Source organism: Belonocnema kinseyi, chromosome 3 (assembly GCF_010883055.1).
Source record: "Belonocnema kinseyi isolate 2016_QV_RU_SX_M_011 chromosome 3, B_treatae_v1, whole genome shotgun sequence".
Taxonomy (NCBI): Eukaryota; Metazoa; Arthropoda; class Insecta; order Hymenoptera; family Cynipidae; genus Belonocnema; species Belonocnema kinseyi.
Window position 1 is genome coordinate 158,479,501 of NC_046659.1, and position 20,528 is coordinate 158,500,028.

General features: G+C 27.1%; 1 protein-coding gene across 3 annotated transcripts in view; it reads right to left on the minus strand.

Moving 5' to 3' along the window:
- Nucleotides 1-20,528, minus strand: part of LOC117169099 (methyltransferase-like protein 9) — a 90,241-nt gene that overhangs the window by 60,387 nt on the left and 9,326 nt on the right. Inside the window, exon 1 of one of the 3 annotated variants that reach the window (XM_033355234.1) lies at nt 442-543. The exons of the other annotated variants lie outside the window; for them this stretch is intronic. Coding sequence (XP_033211125.1) covers nt 442-474 — 33 coding nt within the window. The 5' untranslated portion in view covers nt 475-543. Of the gene's footprint in view, nt 1-441; nt 544-20,528 lie in introns of those variants that run through there. 3 annotated transcript variants of the gene reach the window in all.

The window sequence follows — 20,528 nt, forward strand, 5'->3', positions numbered from 1 at the left end:
CAAATAAAAATGATTGTTTAACAAAGACATTTGACTTTTAACCAAGTGATTGAGTTTTTAACTATAAGTGGTAAATGTCTATCAAAAGAGATGAATTTTTAAATCGAAAAGACGAATTTTCAACGAAACAAGAATTTATTCAAATTTTAAATACCAAAACATGAAGTAAAAATATAATCGTATATCAACACAAAATATTTTATAAGCAAAATAAAACAATTAATTTAAATCAAAAGATTCAAATTCAAATATCCATGACAGTTATTTAAAGTTCATGTCATAGACATTTTCTAACTTTTTGCAAGATTTTTCCAAAATACTGGACTTTTCCCTGAGTTAGGACCACACGAACGCCCCTTTACTGTTGCCCCTTTATTATTATTATTATTATTATTATTATAGATAATCTTAATAAAAATACATCTTATAAAATTTCCATACCGTCATACAAAATTGGATCGTTGCAAGTGCCATTGTTTATACAACTGAAACGATACTTCCGAACACTCTTAATTTTATTCAGATGTCATTCACAGAAAGCGAGGCTGTAGTGAAAGTGAATAAAGGTCACCTTTTGTTGATAAATTAGGTTGCAACCTCGCCTACTAAATGTTCACGAATGAATGACGAATAAGCTAAAACATTATATTCTTTTTTTATCTTAACAGCAAAAACACATAACGGGATTATTACCTCTGTATCGCTCTAGTCGATAGTAAAAAAAACCGGAAAAAAAAACTTTAAAAAAAGGCAAAAACCCGTTCATTCAAGAACAGAATATTCTTTTTAAAAATTCCAATATATTTAACAGAAACTAAGTTCCGAAAATGGAATAGAAACTGACTTTTCCACAAAAAATTTATATTTTTTTTGAAACCAGTCTGAGCGCGCCTAGAGTGCGTGACGGTTGAATCTCGCGCTTCGCGCTCGGATATTTATCTCTTTTAGACGGCAGTATTTATATGGGTCTTCATATTCCGAATTGTCTACTTAATTAAGTATAGTCAAAGATTAAGTTTCTCAAAGTGACACTCGCGCTGCGCGCTCGATTTCCGACAGACATTTCTAAACAGGTTTTGTTGGATTTTTTTTCTCGTAAGTTTCGTCGTTTTCCCACATATTTTTTTTATTTTATTTTTTTTCAACGTTATTTTTCACGAATAAAACAAAAAGTACGCGTCCTATCAAGAAGTGATTCTTAAGAAAATTGTAGATCTTTTTTAGGATAACCATTTTTGTTAATTCATCTTTTTTCGTATCCTACATAGTTTGTCCACAAAATGGAATTTTTTATTTTCCATTATTTTTTGTGCAATCAAAATTTGAATTTTCGATTTTGGAAGAAAATCCAAAAATTGGTTATGATAATCTTGTAGGGCTTTCAAAAAGAAATGTTTTTCTTCTTTTGACTTTTTTTCATATCGTGCGTTTTTCGGCTTCAAATTTTGATTTTCGGTTAATTAAAAAAATTTTGAAAACGCTATAACTCTGAGAATTTTCTTTTTATCGAAAAAAGTTATAGGAATAAATTGTTTGTTCTTTTTAATCCTATACATATCTGTACATAGAATTTTCAAATTCAGAAAAAAGTTGTCTCAAAAATTTTCAAAATGCGATCACTTTTTGAATTTTTATCAAAAATGGTTGGTTCACGAACTGGTCCTTTCTTTTAGGACCCAAAAAAAGTGTGCCAAAGATGAATTTGATTCGTTCATTATTTCGAGAGTTATCGTGTTTACCGACGGATGGCCGGACGGACAGACAGACGCCATCGTGAAAACCTAATTTTCGGATTCAGGGGGTCTCGAAACGTGGAGATCCGTTGAAAAAGTGTGATGTCAAATTTCCGACAATTCTAATACTTTCTCAATCATAAATGATGAGAATGTAAAAAATAGGAATTTCAGGCCAAAATGTTCTGCCCAGAAAATAGTCAGATTTTCAACCACAACAACGAATTTTTAATGAAAATAATGAATTTTAAACAAAAAGTTCATTTTCTACCGATATAATTGAATTTTCGACCAAAAAGGACGAATTTTCAATAAAACTGTTGAATGTTCAACAAAAAAAAAGATGAATTTTTAACGAAATTGTTGGTTTTCAATCAAATAATAAATTTTCCTATAATAAAGAAAATAGAAATACAAGGCAAGTAAATTTCTAAGAAGAATATGGAATCAGATGGTCGCAAAAATTTATTTTTAAAATTCCCTAATTTTTCCCAGACCAATTTTTTATTTCTCCTGAGCATTGATATTAAAAGACGAGAATAATAATCTTGTGTCGTTTTTAATATGAAATCATCGATAAACGGAGTGAAAAAATTTAAAATTTTAGAAATTTATTATCCTTGACTTTAAAGTCCCTTTTGTAAGAATTCCCTGACTTTTGCAAGATTTTTTCTTTTCAAAATCCTTGACTTTTACCTAACTTTCTCTGAAAATTTCATATATTGATATTTTTTCAGCTACTAAGTATTGCAGAATGTAAACAGAGAAAGGGCGGTTTATTATGTTTATTGCAGTACTCGACTGTTTCGAGCGTGGTGCCTTCTTCACATTTTCCAAACAAAAATGAAAATAACAAACATAATTTGTTCAAACCTTGCACTATAGAAAAGCTAGATTAAAAATTAAAAATCAGAAAAATATGAGTAACATCCATTTTTTAATCATAAAAATTACTTAAAATTAAAAAATACTGATAAACAATACCGCTTTGGGACCATCCATAAACTGTGTGACCTATTTTGGGCTTTTTCACAAAAATAGGAGGATAAATTCTTTTAAATCAAATTAGTTGTCATACCATATTAGCCATGTTGAGAGAATTTAAAGTTCTTAAAATTTTAAGTCAAAATATTATATTATTAACAAAATAGTTGAATTTTCAACCATAAAACATACATTTTCAACAAAACTTTTTTTAACCAAACAGTTGCATTAAAAATCAAACAGTTAAATTGCTAAGCAAATAATACGAATTTTCAACAGAATAGTTGAACTTTGAACCAAATAGTTAAATGTTTAAGACAAAGAAAATTTTTTTCGGAATCAGTTGAATTTTGAAAAACCGAAAATATAAATCTTTAAGCAAGGAAGATTTTAATTTAAAATTAAAAATAGTCGAATTTAACCGAAAACGACGAATTTTTAATGAAACAGTTGAATTTTCAACCAAAACAGATTAATTTTCAACCAAAATGTTGAATTTTTAATCAATTTTCAATTAAAAATATGAATTTTCAACCAACAATAGAATAGTTTTATTTCAAATAAAAAGAATTAATTTTAAATCTAAAAATAAATATTTAAAAAAAGTTAAACTTGCAACCAAGGAAACTAGTTTTTAACTGGAATGATGAATCTTAATAAAAAAATCATTTTTAAACATAAAGATTAATTTTTCCTAAAAAAGACTAATTTGGAAGAAAATCCATCAATTTTCCATCAAATAGTTGAATTTTCAACAAAAGAAATAAATTTAATTAATAACACTATTTAATATAGATTTTTAACATTATTAATTAGATTTTTTGTTTATTTAACATTATTTATTCAGATAGTTTAATTTTCAAGTAAAAAAGATCAATTTTCAACTATAGAAATATAAAATTTTAACCAAATAAATTAATTTTCAACTAAAATGACGAATCTTAAAAACTCAATTTTCCATAAAAGAGTTCAATAATCCACGAAATAGTTCAATTTTTAACCAAGAAGATTAATTTTCTCCAAAAAAAAGACAATTTTTCAACAAAATACATGCTTTTTTCACCAAATAGTTAAATATTTTGCAAAAACGTGAACTTTTATCCAAAAATAATATAGTCTAATTTTTAATTAAAGGAATTAATTTCTAACCGACAAAAGCGAATTTTCAACAAAATAGTTAATCTTGAAACAAAAGAATTTAATTTTTCTTCTAAAAATGACCATTTTTTAACAAAATACATACAGTTTTACCATATGGTTGAATAATCGAAAAAAAAATTAATTTTCAACCCAACAGTAGTTTAATTTTCAATTAAAAAAAAAAATATTTTTTATTTAAAATGATGAGTTAAAAAAAAATTCACAAGAGTTAAAAATTCAACCAAATAGTATACTTTTAAAACGAAAGTAATTATTTTTTAGGCAAAAAGATTAATTTCCCCCCCAAAAAAGACATTTTTTCCACAAAATACAAAAATTTGTCACCCAATAGTTGAATATTTAAAAAAAAAACTGAACTTTCATCCAAAAAGAATCCACAATGAAGTTCAAACTTCAACCAAAGAGTTGATGTTTCAATTAGAAAAGATCCATTTTCAATTAAAAGAAATCATTTTCAACCAAAAAAGCACATTTTCAACCAAAATAGCTAATTTTCAACAAAATAGTGAAATTTGCAAACAAAGGAATTAATTTGTAACTATAATCATGAATCTTAATAAAAAAGAATTTTCCCAACAAAGTTCAACATTCACACAAATAGTTCCATTTTGTACCAAAATAGTGATTTTTTAACTCAGAAGAGAAAAAGAAAATATCAAAACGGAAACTAGAAAATATACTTCAATTTTTAACCAAAGAAATGAATTTTTAACTAAAATGATGAATCTTAAAAAAAACGAATTTTCAACAAAAGCGTTCAACAAAAATTCAAGCAAATGTTGAATTTTCAACCAAAAGTTTGATTTTTGAACCAAAAAAGTTGATTTTCTACCAAAAACGGCAAATTTTTAACTAAAATTGATACATTTTTAATAAAAAAAGGCACCTAAATTTTCAGTAAAACTATTAATTTGCAATAAAAAATTCAGCAAATTTTCATTAAAGTGGTTAAATTTTTAACCAAATAGAAGATTATTCTCTTGAACGAGTTGAATTCCGACCAAAAAATATAAGACTTTTCAACCTTAAAAAATTGAACTTTTAACCGAAAATAAGTGAAATTTTCTTATTGGGTTCTATTAATTCAGTTGGAATTTCGGCAAACAAAAAACGAGAAATAGGGGGAAAAGGGGTAGTTTCTTGAAAATAGGGAAAAAGTCTTTAAAAAAGGGGAAAAGGGCCATCTTTCGTCAAATTCGCAAACTTGCTTAAAATGTATAAAATTGTAACGTACGTTCTGAACGGCCCCTTATTTATAATGTCACGGCATCAAACTTTAGGTAAAAGCAACCAGCTACTTGCTATCATTTGCAAGATAAAATTGATTTTATTATTAATGATGAATACTTCTTAATGCCAAGGCAATCGTTTTGCATTATCGGCAGACTAGTCTAGAAAATTGTTTTACGATTTAACTTTAGAGATCAATATCAGTTAAATATCCTTCGGTATCACCTTATCAGAATAGTAGATAACAAATCTATTCAAGTTGTTTTCAAGGTCCTTTCATATAAGATTCTAGAAAGAAAAACGATCTTTAAACTTTGAATCTCTCATTTGTTTACAGAATCTTGTCAGTGATCCTAAAAAAATATACTCGGAGAAATAGAAGACTAAAAATGGAAAAATAGAGGAATTTTAGGGACTCTAAAATGTACGGAAATTCAATAAATATTTGTAAAAAAAGTTCTTCACGAAACAGTTTTTAGAAAAGTGTTTAAAAAACTTTTTAGGGAAAATTCTAGCCATAGGGGCCTTTGGCACACGATAACTCGGCCGGGAATAAGGCTAGAGATTAAAAAAAAATCGGTTTGAAGTATTATGCATTTTGTAAGTCATATTAAACTCGTTTCATGTCCTAGTAGCCATTGTCGCCCAGCCTGGCTACTTGAGGGACCGAAACAAAGCAAAAACGCTTGGACATTTTAAACCATATTTCCGAAAACCGTAAAGATTTTTGAAATTTTATTGGTCTAAATTAAAGATAAGACTTTAAGGATTATGTGGTATAAATCTTGATTTTTTCCTACAACTTTCCTAAGTCATGCGACGAGTTGAAATCATGGTAAAAAATTCGAGAAATTCTCGAATGAAAAAAAAATTCAAACTTGCAAAAGTGTCTTTAAGAGATTTCTTTTTTTAACTGCTTCTTAAAAAATGCCTCACCTTATTTTAGATCGAGTTACCGTGTTTCAAAGTTTAGGCCCCTTGCGCTAGCCGTGGAGACAACCTGATATTTCAAGATTTAGATTTTCAAAAACTGGGGTGCATCGCGAAGTTCAAGACCTTAGAACTCGTTGCTCTCGCTTCCAGATTCCAGATCGTCATCCTCTCGGTTCTTCCCCCTGATTGGAAAAACGAGCGGTGTAACTAACCGTGGGTAGTTTTTATCCACAGAAATCGACTAACGAACGCGCTCGCGCCTTGAATATCACTTCGTTTACAAGAGCGCCTCTGTGGCGAAGAAATTGAAGAAATCGAAAAAGTCGAGCTTTTGCACCCCCGAGGGGCAAGCGTAATACTCTTCTCTACAATATACAAGATCTCCAAAAGGAATATCCCGAGTCCGAGTTTTGCGATCGTTATCGGCTCTCCGATATAATATAAAAGCGACCGATCATGCGTGAAACGGCACTCGTTACAAACCCAGACTGCACAAGTCCACACATGTGAAGAAGAATATTTTCAGAACGAGTCGATAACGATCTGTCTGTCGAGCATCTTCGTTACACCCAATAAACCGTTCAAAATAACCTGCGAATTATATGACGCGTTCATCAGATTCAGATCCACCCACAATTAGACATTCATCCTACGTTCAAGATTTTTCGAACAAGGGTCGCGAAATTAAGACGATGTCCACCAAATTTCCGGGCTATTCTTGCATTGAGGGTGGTCATTCGAATTTTAGAAAAAGATTCCCCAGGGTGGCGATTTATGACGCGATTTCAAATTCAAGGTCACTTCGAAGCTTTCCCGGGTGACGCTTGTTCAATTCTCTAGGTCAACTTAATTTAACTTAATTATGATTTCGATATCTTTAAATGAGTTAAATTCAGATTCAAAAATTTCTAAATTGATAATTTAAATTATTTAAGGTGTTTTTTGCTAATTGCAAATATGCTGAATTCTCTGCGCCTAGAATCTGACAACGCGCCACTAGGAGTGTACCCATGGTGAACCGAAAACAGGGGCTCAACGTCTCAAAGTGCATTTCAATTAAGAAAAAAAAACAAGACAACTTTTTGAAAAAAGGGCTCTTATCATGTACATGTATAAGCCTTAAGATTATGTTGTAAAAATATTACATCAAATAATTCATTCTTGTAGTCGTATATTGTATTATTCTAAAAACCGACTTGTTTGAAGCACCTTAACCCTTGTGCGCACACTTTGCAACCAACTTTATTCACGTTGATACACTCCCCGGATACACAGGTATCCATCTAATCTTTCTTTAAATTTATTGTGATAATTCAATATCAAAAGTGAGTTCCAATAGCAGAAAACACTTTAAAACCCACAAAACCTGTCCTGGATAGGCTGCAACCCAACACACAGTGTTGCACGTCGGGTTGCCGCACACATAATGTAACGAATAATTAATAATTAACTATCAATTAGTAATTTACCAAATTCTGAAAATAAAATTTGCTTAGAAATTTGTCAAATAAGGACGTATCGGAGGTAAGGTATTTAAATTTATGTTACAGATAAACAATTCTTTATTTATATCCTATACTGCATTAAATGACAGATTCCTTGCAATATAATTCAAAGTAGAACACTTTAGAATTTTAAAAATAAAAGCTTACAATTTTTAAATTCAATCACTCAATAATGTACCAGTCTACAATGAAAGCTTTAAACACTTTTTAATTAAACTAATTTAAATTAAATGCTGTTAAACTGAAAATGTACAGATTTAAAATACTCTAAATTTAAGAATTAATCAATAAAAATTATATAATTTAGAGCAATTTTATGTTAAGAATATTGAAACTGGATAGATCACAGTTTTTTTTGAGCTGAACGATTTGCAAAGTAAAAGTTAAATTAATTTAATTTTAAGTCATTACAAATTATTAAAAAATAAATAAATAAATAATGAGTTTAAATTTTCCCACGAATTTCAAGAAAATTTTTTTATTATCTTAAAAACTTTTGAAATTCTTAAAACAATTCACAATTTTATTTCAAAATCTTCTCTTTTAAAATGATTCGATTTTTTTATTTTTCCTGACAATTAATATCCAAAAATTAGAATTTTTATTTTGCAACATTTTTCCACAGAATCTTTTATAAATTGAATAAAATACTTTCAGATTAATATTAAAGAATTTCGAATTTACTTATTTTTTATTTCATTTTTTTTCAACGTTATTTTTCACGAATAAAACAAAAGGTGCGCGTCCTATCAAGTGATTCTTAACAAAATTGTAGATCTTTTTTGGGATAACAATTTTTGTTAATTCGTCTTTTTTCGCATCCTACATAGTTTGCCTACAAAATGGAATTTTTTATTATTTTTTTGTGCAATCAAAATTTGAATTTTTTATTTTTGAAGAAAATCCAAAAATTTGTCATGATAATATTGTAGGTCTTTTAAAAAGAAATGTTTTCCTTCTCTTGACTTTTTTTCATATCGGGCGTTTTTTGGCTTAAAATTTTGATTTTCAGTTAATTTAAAAATTTTTGAAAATGCTATATCTATGAGAATTTTTTTTTGATCGAAAAAAGTCATCAGGATAAATTGTTTGTTCTTTTTAAACTATAAATATTCATACATAGAATTTTCAAATTCAGAAAAAAGTGGTCTCGAAACGTGGAGATCCGTTGAAAAACTGTGACGTCAAATTTCCGACAATTCTAATACTTTCTCAATCATAAATGATGAGAATGTAAAAAAATGACTTTTCAACCATACACATGCAATTTTTAATCAGGACAAATTTTCAACGAAACAGTCGAATTTTCAAACAAAAAAGATTTAACCAAAATACGTAGCATTATCAAACAAATAGATGAATTTTAAATTTAAAAGGTTGAATATTTTTGAAAACAGCTGACTTTTAAATCCAAAAAAATAAATTTTTAACAAGAAATGTATTAGTTTATATTTCAATCAACAAAAAAAAAAAGAATTTTCGACAAAATATGACATTTTTAAGCCAAACAGTTGAATCTCCAACGAAAAAAAAAATGAATTCTTAACAAAGAATGTAATAGTTGATATTTCAACCAAAGGATGTGGAATTTGTGCCAAAAGAGATAAATTTTAAGACTAACAGGCCAATTAAAAAAATTAATTTTCTACCAAAAAGATGGATTTGAGACATAATATATAAAATTTCAAACAATTAGTTGATATTTCAATTAATATTTCAATCTGAATTTTTATTATAATTATGAGGTCTATTTTAATCAATTTCCAACCAAAGAATAAATTTTTAACAATCAAAGGTTTTTCAGTCAAAAAAAAAAGATCATCCAAATGCTTGAACTTTCAAGATAATTTTTAACAAAAGAAAAGAAATTTCCAACAAAAAATTAATTTTCTGGCTAAGTAGATGAATTTCCATTTTAAAAAGACGAATTTTCATCAAAATAATAAAATTTTTAACTAAAGATGTAATCGTCAGGAGGAATATGAATCTTGTAAAATTTTTTACATACAATTATTTCTTGAGGGGATTAAAAAAATGTCTAATATAAATGCATTTTTGTAAAATTTATTATCTTTGACAGTTAAAGTGCCTTTCATACAAATTCCCTGAATTTTGGAAGATTAAAACAAAAAATTTTATATAAAATTTTCTAAAAAAAAAGTTCAATATAAAATAATTTTACAATCAAAAAGTTGAAAATGAAAACAAATTTTGTATAGAACGTTGAAAATCAAGGGAATTCTATAATCATGTAAAACTGAAACCAAATTTTCGTTACAACGAATTATAACGTTAACACTTAGTTTTTGCAATCAAACTCTTTAAATTTTCAATTATTTCGGATCGTTTTTGAATGAAAATTTTCAAATTGTTCATTATACTCTTTAAAATCCAACCATGGCAATTATAAATGTAAAATTGAAACTTACGAAAAAGAAAAATTCAGCATTCAACAGAAAAATAAATTTAAAACAAAATTTTAAACTAAAAATCGGACCATTTATACATAATTTGAACAATAAATAAAAATAAAAAAATACACATATAAAATTTTCATTGGTTTAAATTTGGAATAATCTTTTATCACGCATTATTTTATTTATATTATATATTAAATATTGATTAATAATTTGATATTGTTAAATTGTTGTAAATAGAAATCCTTGAATCCTTCAAGTTTAAGGGTGTTAATTTAAAATTTGAATATAACAATTTTAACTGATTCATTAAAAAATGTGTAATTTGTAATTGTAAGTGTTGATATTGTTATATAAATAACAATTAAACAATAATTAATTTTAAATAATTTGACTAAAAGTTTAAGATATACTTATATTTTTGAAGAAATTAACCAAAAATTTAGAATGTTCTCAAGAATTTGTAATGGTTTAAAGAGAATAATTTTTTTCAAAAATTTTCCCGGGAAAATTTTAGGCGATTTTTTCGTTTTAAAAACTAATTTTCAGAGAAGTTTTAAAAACATTTCCAAGCTTGTCCAATAATAATTACAGGGCCGATTACGTAACTTTTTCAAATGTCTGAAGTCTTAGCAGAAATTTACAACAAATTTTTACTTTTACTAAAACAATTTTTACTTTTACTGACCATTAACATAAAATACCAGAATTTTAATCTTCTAACATTCTTAAGGTCGAATATTTGAGAAACTGAATCAAACAATATTTCAGATACAAAATAAAAGTTTTCAAATTCACTTATTTATTTTAAACAAAAAATTACTTTTCCACCCTTAAAGATGACTTCTTAAAAAAATATTTAAATTTTCAACAAAATGAATAAATTTTCGAAAATTAATTAAATTTTAACCTAAAAACATGAATTTTCAACAAAAAAGTGTAATAGTTGATATTTCAACCAAAAAATATGAAACGTCATTTCAAAAAAGTTAGTTTTACAACCAAAATAACGAATTTTTAACAAATAAAGATTTTTCAGTCGTGAAAGAAAACAATTTTGATCTAAATGAACATTTTCATCAAAATAGTTGAATTTCACCAAAAAGATAAACCTTTATTTTAAAAAATGTCAAGAAAGTAGTTCATTTTTATCCGGCGCAGTGCAATTATCAATTTAAAAAGATAAATTTTAAAAAAAGTTAACATTGAACCAAAGAGATGAGAGATCCAAATGAGATCCAAAAAAGATTTTAATTTGACTTTTCAACATCAAAGTATGAGTTTTAAATAAGAAGTAAATTTTCTATAGAGATACTTGAATTTTCAACAAAATAATTGGGTTTTCAAACAAAAAAGCATTATTTTTTAACAAAATTCTTAAATTTCCAACCAAACAGTTGCATTTTCATACGAGAAAGACGAAATTTCTAGTAAAATAGATGAATTTTCAAATTAAAAATACAAATTTTAAAAAGAAAACATAAAAATATGAATTTTGAACAATAAGTTAATTTTCTACGAAATAGTTAAAATAAAAAAAAAATAGTGCAATATTTTTCCCTGACCATTAATAATTAAAAACCAGAATCTTAAACTTGTAATATTTTAAACCTAGAATCTTTTATAAACGGAATAAAACAATTTAAAATTAAAATTTAAAAATTACAAATTTATTCTGCTTGAAAGTTATTGAAATTTATATAAATTCCTTGACTTTTGCAAGATCTTTTTTTTTAAGTCCCTGACTTTTCACCGAACAATAAAATTGCCTGAATTTTTTAAAATTGTTGTTGGACAAGTTTGTTTTTCACTCAATATGTTACTTTCGCGAGTAAAATTAAATTCATAAAAAATTCGTGCACAATTAGTGTAAATTATTGTTTCATTTATGAAATTCTAAAAATTACGTACATGAATTAAGGCCATGTGACGAGTGAATCGCGTGACCAGATTCCTACCTTATGGCCACCTTTTTTATTTCCCAACTTATTTTCACAGGAAGCGCCACATCGAGTTGAAAATTTGGGATAATAAATAAGAAGCAGTAAGAAAGGTGGGTCTGGTCCTAAACTTTAATAATTATATAAAAAACAAAAAAAATTATTTACAACAAAAAACTTTTTTCATAATTATACACATTTAGGACCAGACCCACCATTCTTAGTGCTTCTTGCTTAATATCCCAAATTTTTAACTCGATGTGGCGTTTCGTGTCAATATAAGTTGGGAAATAAAAAAAGTGGCGGTAAGGTAGTAATCTGGCCACGTGACCCACTCATCACATGACCTTAAGCCCCCCCCCCTTACGTAACAAATCGTAACAAAATCTCTAAACCCCTCCTTCCCCCTTGAGCGATTACGTAATTTAAGTACGCTTCCTTCCCTAAAAAATTATTTTTATCAATCTTACAATAAATGGTTTTAAAAAGAAACTATGCAAAATCACCCGTGATGATGAAAGATTTTTCACTAATCAGAAAATAATAAAAAAAGTTTAAACTTTGCAAATTTTCGTTGATTCTATATCCTGGTCATTTTTTACCATTTGAAAATTTCTTTAATGACTGATGTTGGTGGAAAACCAAGCTGTGCCTCTAATTACCAAAATTTGTAGAGACCTTGAAAATCGCTGTATATAGGGGTAGCATCTTTCGATTTCAAAGCAATGAGGGATATCAGAAGGCGGGAGAGCTGAATGAGAGAGGCTCGAATTCTCCTCCTCTGTTTTTCTTCTGCCTCGCACTTTTCCTCTCCTTTTCCCTCAGGAGTCTCATCCATCAGTCACTTAATATTTCAAAGCACTCGTCTTCTCTCACTCTTTTCAGACCGTCCTGCTAGGTCCTACGAGTATATAAGTCGCCCTTTTTAAAACCTTAAAACATCGTGCCGCCGCTTCATGACACTCGGGTTCAGAGCAAAGTTCTCAGGCGTTGCTTAGGGACATCAGGGGTGTCGAAGGTACCCACCCTGTCTCGACTTTATCGAAAATTTAGGATCTTGAAGAGATTTCAATTTTTTTCACCAGCCAAGCGAAAATTCTCCCAGGTTCTATTACTACCATCAGATGACGTTAATAGTTTCCAGTTGGTATTTTTGATTATACAAACCATCAGGATCTAATCATCTGATTTCAAATTTAAGGAAAAAACGTTAAATAATGGCAATAAAAAACGGTTAATTTCAAATTCTATACTTATCGACTAATCTATATCGATTTATAAAATCAACAATCAACCAAAATTGTTAAAAAGTGCATGGGTTTATTTTCAATTAATATCTTGAAACTATTCCGAAACTATTGTTGTCAGGAAACTCATGTTCAGGATAAGGATGAAGCTATTTTTTTTTGTCGTTTGAAATAAAAAATCTGCAAACTTTAGATTTATGAGAAATGTAAGGTAATCAGAATAATATATTTACAGGGTGGCGATTTGGGGGACAATTCCGAATTCCCGGCTTTTCCGGGTCAAGTTTTTCAATTTTCCCACTCAAATAAAAGTGAAATGTTCATATTTGTCGCAAATATGCACGCCGCACGTTTAAACAACAAAAATCATTTTTAGACAAGAGGAATAACTTTCAAAAAGAAAATCATTTTCAATATTCGAGTTGAATAAGTTAAATTTTTCAGTTAAAAAAATTACAATAAAAAAAAGTTACGTTTCCAATTTAAGGGATTAAATTTCAACTGCAATTGTAAATGTGTGACTAGAATAGATGAATTTTAAACTAGAAAAAGCTAATTTTCTATAAAAAATTATTTTTTTAACAAAATATCATTTTCATCTAAATTGCTGAATTGTTTGAATGAATCACGTTCATACTAAACATCCTTTGACTCAACAGAGCTAAAAATTTAAAAACAACTGAATTTTGAATAAATGCTTTAATTTTCCACTAAAAATATCAATTTCCAACAAAAATGGAAAAGTTAAACTTTCAGTTAAAAACATTTCTTAGAATAGTTGAATTTGAAGCCCAAAAGATAAATTTTTAATCAAAATGATGAATATTTAACTGTAATACTTGAATTTTCAGCCGCAAAGATGAATTTTATAATAACAAAATTAATTTTCTACGAAAAATACAATTTTTCAACAAAATAACATACATTTTTTAACGAAATAGTTTAATTTTCAAATAAAGCAGACAAATTTTTATCCAAATGGTTGAATATTGAACTAAAAAGAAAATCTGCTTTCAACTGCAATAGGTGAATTTTCAAAAAAAAAAAAAAAAAAAAAAAATTACTGAAAAAAAATTGTCACCTAAAAATCAAATAATAAGTTAAAAACAAATTGATGTTCAAATAGATGAATTTTTAACTGGGGCTATGAAACATTTAATCAAGATGATGTATATTAAAAGGAAATAATTGAACTTTAGGCCAAAATGATGAATTTTCAACCAAGAAGATTAATTTATACCAAAAATGACGAACTTTCAACAGAAAAAGATCATTTTCGAACAAAAAATTGAATAATTGAATTTTGAGTCAAAAATTTAATGTTTGACCAAAGAAATGAGTTTTTAATTAATACTATAGAATACTGTAATGCTATAATAGTTATATTTTAAGTTGAAAAATAAAAAATTTAATTAAAACGAAAACAAAATTTCAACAAAATAGTTAAATTTTCCGAAAAAATTCTTTCTCATTCAAACAAAAAACAATTTTTCAATGAAAAAGCATATTTTTAAACTCAAGAAAGGAATTTTTAATTAAGATTATGAAACTTAAAACAAAATATAATTTTTAACCAAGGAGTTCAACTTTTAACCAACTAATTTTATTTTCATCCTAAAAGATGAACTTTCAAGTAACATGATAAATATTTAAATGGAATATTTTCACTTTTAAACAACAAGAATCATTTTTAGACAAGAGGATTAACTTTCAAAAAGAAAATAATTTTCAATATTCGAGTTGAATAAGTTAAATTTTTCAGTTAAAAAAATTACAATAAAAAAAGTTACATTTCCAATTTAAGCAATTAAATTTCAACTGAAATTGTAAATGTTTGACTAGAATAGTTTAATTTTTAACTAGAAAAAGCTAATTTTCTATGAAAAATTAAATTTTTTTAACAAAATATCATTTTCATCCAAATTGTTGAATTTTTAACAAGAAATGATCAATTATGAACTAGAAATGGACATTCACATTTTTAGTTGAAGGAATTAATTTTCAACCACCCTGATAAATTTTTTAACTGAAAAGATGAATTTTCCACAAGACACATCAATTTTGAAACAAATAATTGAAATGTAAAAAAAGATAAATTTTTAATTTAAGATTGAACAGAAATCTATTGTCTGATAAAATTTTTTGTATGCTTAAAATACATGAAAAAGATTGACAATTGAAAACCAAACTGCCAAACTATCTTACTTTTCTGATCATTAGAAACAAAATAAAAAATAATTATTGAAAAAAGAAAGAAAAAATTAATTTTTAACCAAAAATAGATTAGTTCAATTTTCTATTAAAAATCTAATTTTTCAAAAAAAATTTTATTTTCAGCAAAATAGTTAAATTTTTAGATAAAAAAAATTTATTATTAACAAAGTAATTAAATTTCTAACCAGAGGTGAATTTTCAATTAAAATGATGAATCTTCAATAAAAAAAGCAATTTTTCATAAATGAATTTAACTGTAGATAAAGTAGAAATCAGTTTTATAAATTGGCCAAAATTATTTAACTAATGAAAACTTGAATTTAAAAATTCAAATTTTGATCATATAAAAAATAATGAAAAATCAAAAATGCCATTTTGCGGTCAAACTATGCAAGATACGAAAAAAATGAATGAACTACAACTGCGCGCTCTGAAAAGATCAACAAATCTGTCACTAATCACTTTCTGATAGGACGCGTAGTTTTTGTTTTTAGTCGTAAAAAACTAAATAAAAAGAAAATTAAAGTTTTGGATAAACGACACAAGCTATGAAAAAATTAACTAGACAAAAGTTGCTCTTCCAAAGAATAACGAAACCTCATTCAAATTTGTCATGAATAATTTTTAATATAACACGCAGTATTTGTTTTAATCATAAAAAATAAGATTAAAAATAAAAAAATCAAATTTTTGGAATAACGACACAAGAGACGAAAAAAATTAAAAGACAAAAAGTTCTTTAACCAAAAAATATTTACAAATTTGTTAGAAAGTCTGGTTATAAAAATATATTAAAAGTAAACAAATAAACTTTATGGAAAAAGGACACAAGAAACAATAATATTTTATTTAACAACATTTTTCGCCTAAATTATATTTACGTTGAATATAAAAAAATTAAATTTATGGAAAAATGACACAAGTTGCAATAGAATGTTTAATAATAATTTTTATTTTAATAGAATGCGCTTTTTTCAATGATAAAAATAAGACAATGAAAATAATTTTGTTCCAATACTAATTCATATTTTGCATGGTAATTATATAAATTTATTTAAATGGTATAACATTTTTCAGGGTGGCTAAGATTTAAATCTAATGCAAAATAAAAAAATAATCAAATATTAAAGTAATCATTAAAAACAAGATTTGTACTTTATTCTGCAATATGTGAATAAGCAGCCCCACACCGAGGTAAGGAAAGAAATATAATATACATTTTATATAATACAGTTGAACATAATGTACAAAAGTTCGCATTTTTGACGTAATCAAATGCGAAGCATGAGATACGTGTTGAGAATGTGTTCGTTAAAGCCGAAGGAGCTTTAACAAAAGAGAACTCACAATCACCAAATAAAAGTAGTCGATGCATCGAGCGCAAGACAAATACCGTATCGAGCGTGGAGCGCGTGAACCAACAGTCGCTCGCCCAAACTTGTAAGCAGCGCGCGAGGAGAATGTACCTCACAGCAGGCAGATTTTTTTTAAAACTCGATTAAAATTTTTCACTCTGTAAATATTATTTGACATAATTTTACTATTCTAAAACAATGCAAGGCCCAAGAAAAGATGTCACTTGCGCTAATATTGTTGCAAGTGAAATTCAACTTTTGTAGTTTGAATCAAATTCCCTTCCTTTTTTACACATAAAGCTGTAAAATTAGAAAGGCAAATTTTCGTCTCTTACCTTTGCAGAATAAAAAGGCTTTTGAAATAAATAATGCATATCACACTCGCAGATCAATTATAAATAGGGTGGATGAACCATGAAATGGATCGTGCAGCTCAAAAAAGAAACGAGGCCCGCAGCGCAGCGTCTTCAGAGACGTTTCAGGAATATCGAGGACGTAATTATCCATAATTACCGAGTCTTGACTCTTGAGCAGCGACAGTGGTTGGCCTTGTGTGGTAATTGTACTAATTATTACAGGCCTACTCTCCCCCCCCCCCTTTTCTCCTCCTCTCACCCTGTTATGTTGGATTCGAGAATCTCTTCTTTGATTTTAGAACCTGTCTCCCCGCTCTTTCTCCGACAGTCATTCCAAATATTTTCTTAGAAAACGAACGCTCCTGTAAACCACGAGTTCGAACGTTATGCATTCGCAAGCCAGAATTGCTTTCTTTGAATCTTTTCAGATGCTTGAGAAAAATACGGCTTTTTTTATTGCTATGAAGGGATGACAGCACGCAAAAAAGCTCAAAAAAGGAGACAGATTAAACATTGATTTTTACATTTAGAAAAGAAGAAATAATTTTTTTTTATAAAAAAGTTCACATTTTTTAAATTGTTTTCATATTCAAGTGTTATGTCCAAAAGTGAGCAAAATACTTATATTTTTTACCGATTTCCTTCTTTTTGGATAATGATCCACGCGATCTTCCAAGGACGAGGAAGAAGAATTATTACACTAATTAAAAATTAATAAATTTATTTATTATGCGTTTTACTGGACTTGATCATTATTTTAGAGGACAAAATAAGATGAGTAAAATCTGATTTAAAAAAATAATTGGGACTGACAGCTGGTTGGAACTTGCTCGTGTTTTTGTTTTATGTCAATCGCTTCATGAAAAAAAAGGAAACCGAGAACTAAAAATCATATTTGCCGTAAAACGCAAACATTTATTTGAATTAATGATGTTCATTCTACACATCCTTCGAGAGAACAGAGCAAAATATTGCAAAATAAATAAAATTTGAAGAAAAAATAAATTAAATTTACAAAATAGTTACATTTTTAACTGTAGAGATAATAATTTTCAACTTGAAATGAATAGTAACATTTTTAGCTCAAAAAAATAATTTGAAACCAAGCAAAGGAGTTTTAAAGAAAATAAATTCATCTTCAACTAAAGCAGTTGAATTTCAATCAAAAATTAATTTTTAGTAAAAAAGATAAATGTATCGTCAACCAAAAGTTTGATAATAATATTACAAGTTAAAAAAATTAATTTTTAACTTCAACTATGGAATTGTCAATTGGAATAAGTTGAATCTTCAGTTAAAAAAATTACTTAAAAAAAAGTTAACTATCAAAATAATAATTATATTTTCCAAGAAAGTGGTGAATTTCTATATAAAATTGTAAATATTTAACTCGAATAGTTGCATTTTAAACCAGAAAGATGAATTTTTAACTGAAATGACGAATCTTTGAGTTAAAAAAACAAAATTTTTCAACGAAGAACCATACATTCACAGAAAAAACAGAAGATAAACTTTACATCGATTTCAGACGAAAAATTCTCTGCAACAAAAATTAACTTCACAGGATAAACTTTACACAAATATCGGTTGAAATTTCTTTTGTTTATCCATAACAAACAAGTGTTTTTTCAAAGACGCGAAGTTTACTAAATAAAACTTTATCGCTCTAAAAAATTTCCTGCAACAAATTTTATTCTTAGTTTTTTCTGTGTTTTATTTCCAACCTAAAAGATGAATTTTCAAGTAAAATGATTATTACATAACTGGACTACTTGAATTTTTAACCGAAAAGAAGAATTTTTAAACAATAAGATTAAATTTGACAGGTAAAAATAATTTTCTACACAAGAAAAACATTTTTTTTACAAAATATGTGAAAGGTGAATTTTTAACGAAATATTAGAATTTTCAATTAAAAAAGAAAAATTTTCATCCAAATTGTTAAATTTTGAACTAGAAAAGATCAATTTTCAAAAAAAAGGGAATAGTTAAATTTCTATTTACAGAATTATATTTTAATCGAACAGATAAATTTTCAACTAAAATGATAACTCTTGAACTGGAATAGTTGAATTTTATGCCAAACAGATGAATTTTCAACCATAAAAAATTATTTTCTATTAAAAAAGCGAATTTTTCACAAAGTACATAAATTTCCAAACAAATAGTATAATTTTTAAATGCAAAATTTCAACTCTCAACCAATTGGTTGAATTTTCACAAAAAAAAATTAAATTTAACAAAGTATTTAGTTTCAATCAGAGATGAATTTTAAATAAAAATGATAAATCTTCAGCCAAAAAATTAATTTTTGAACAAAACAGTTTAACTTTTAACCAAACAGTTGAATTTTTAATTAAAAAAAGATGCATTTGCAACGAACAATGTAAAAAAAAAAAAATTCTATGATAATTCAGAAATAATTTTTTTAAGACACTACTTCTGTTCTAAAAACGGATTGAAGTACTTTATTTTATCTGAAATTTAGAAAAAGGAACTTTTAAATTGTGACGAATTCTGACTTGGAACAGGGATATTTTAAATTAATTTCTTTTAAATCCGAATTATAATTTTAAAAAAACAAATTCCCCTTCCAAGTAAAAAATTCCCTGTTCCAAGTGACATCTTTTATACCGAAACTTTCTATCCTTAAATACAAATGATAAGTATGTTTTTAAATTCCTTGTTCCAAGTCAGATAAATGAGAAGTAAGCGAATAAAACGTGACAAATCCAGTTTTTGAAAATATTGAAATAATGATTTCTCTCTGCATGTTTGGGTAACCGTAAATTCTATTATCAAACTTAAGTAACCGAAAAAATATCACAAAGCAAAAAATTGACGATAGGTTTTTCTTGTAATGATAAAAAAAATCTTTTTCTCTTAAAGTATAGATATATTTTAAAATGTTCAAAATCAGACTCAAGGAACTTTAGTTCTTCAAATCGCATAATGAGCTCTCTTTTTAATTAATAAAAGCAAACGTCCATTTTTCGGGGTTCTACAGTAACATTTTTAAATTTTCTGGGTTAAGTCAAGAGCATTAATTGATAGTTGCACGTGAAAAAATAAGTTTATTAATATTTAATATCTCGAAAATAATACTCTCAAACAATAATCAATTATAATTTAATTAGAGTAAACTAAGATAATCTGACAAATTTAAGATCCATAAAACGTACATAAATTCGTAACCTTAACTATACTGATATCGGCCAGAGTGACGTTGTGCGTAAACTAAACTGAAATCAGACAGTGACTGTGTGCGGAAACAAGAAAAACAGACATATTAAAGCTGTGCGGAAACTAGGGTGAGATTGGTTAGAGTGAACACGTTCGGAAACTAGACTGAAATCGGGAAGAGTGACTGTGTGCAAAAACTATACTGAGATCGGACATAGTGACTGTGTGCGGAAACTATAATAAAAACAGGCAAATTGAAGCTGTGCGGAA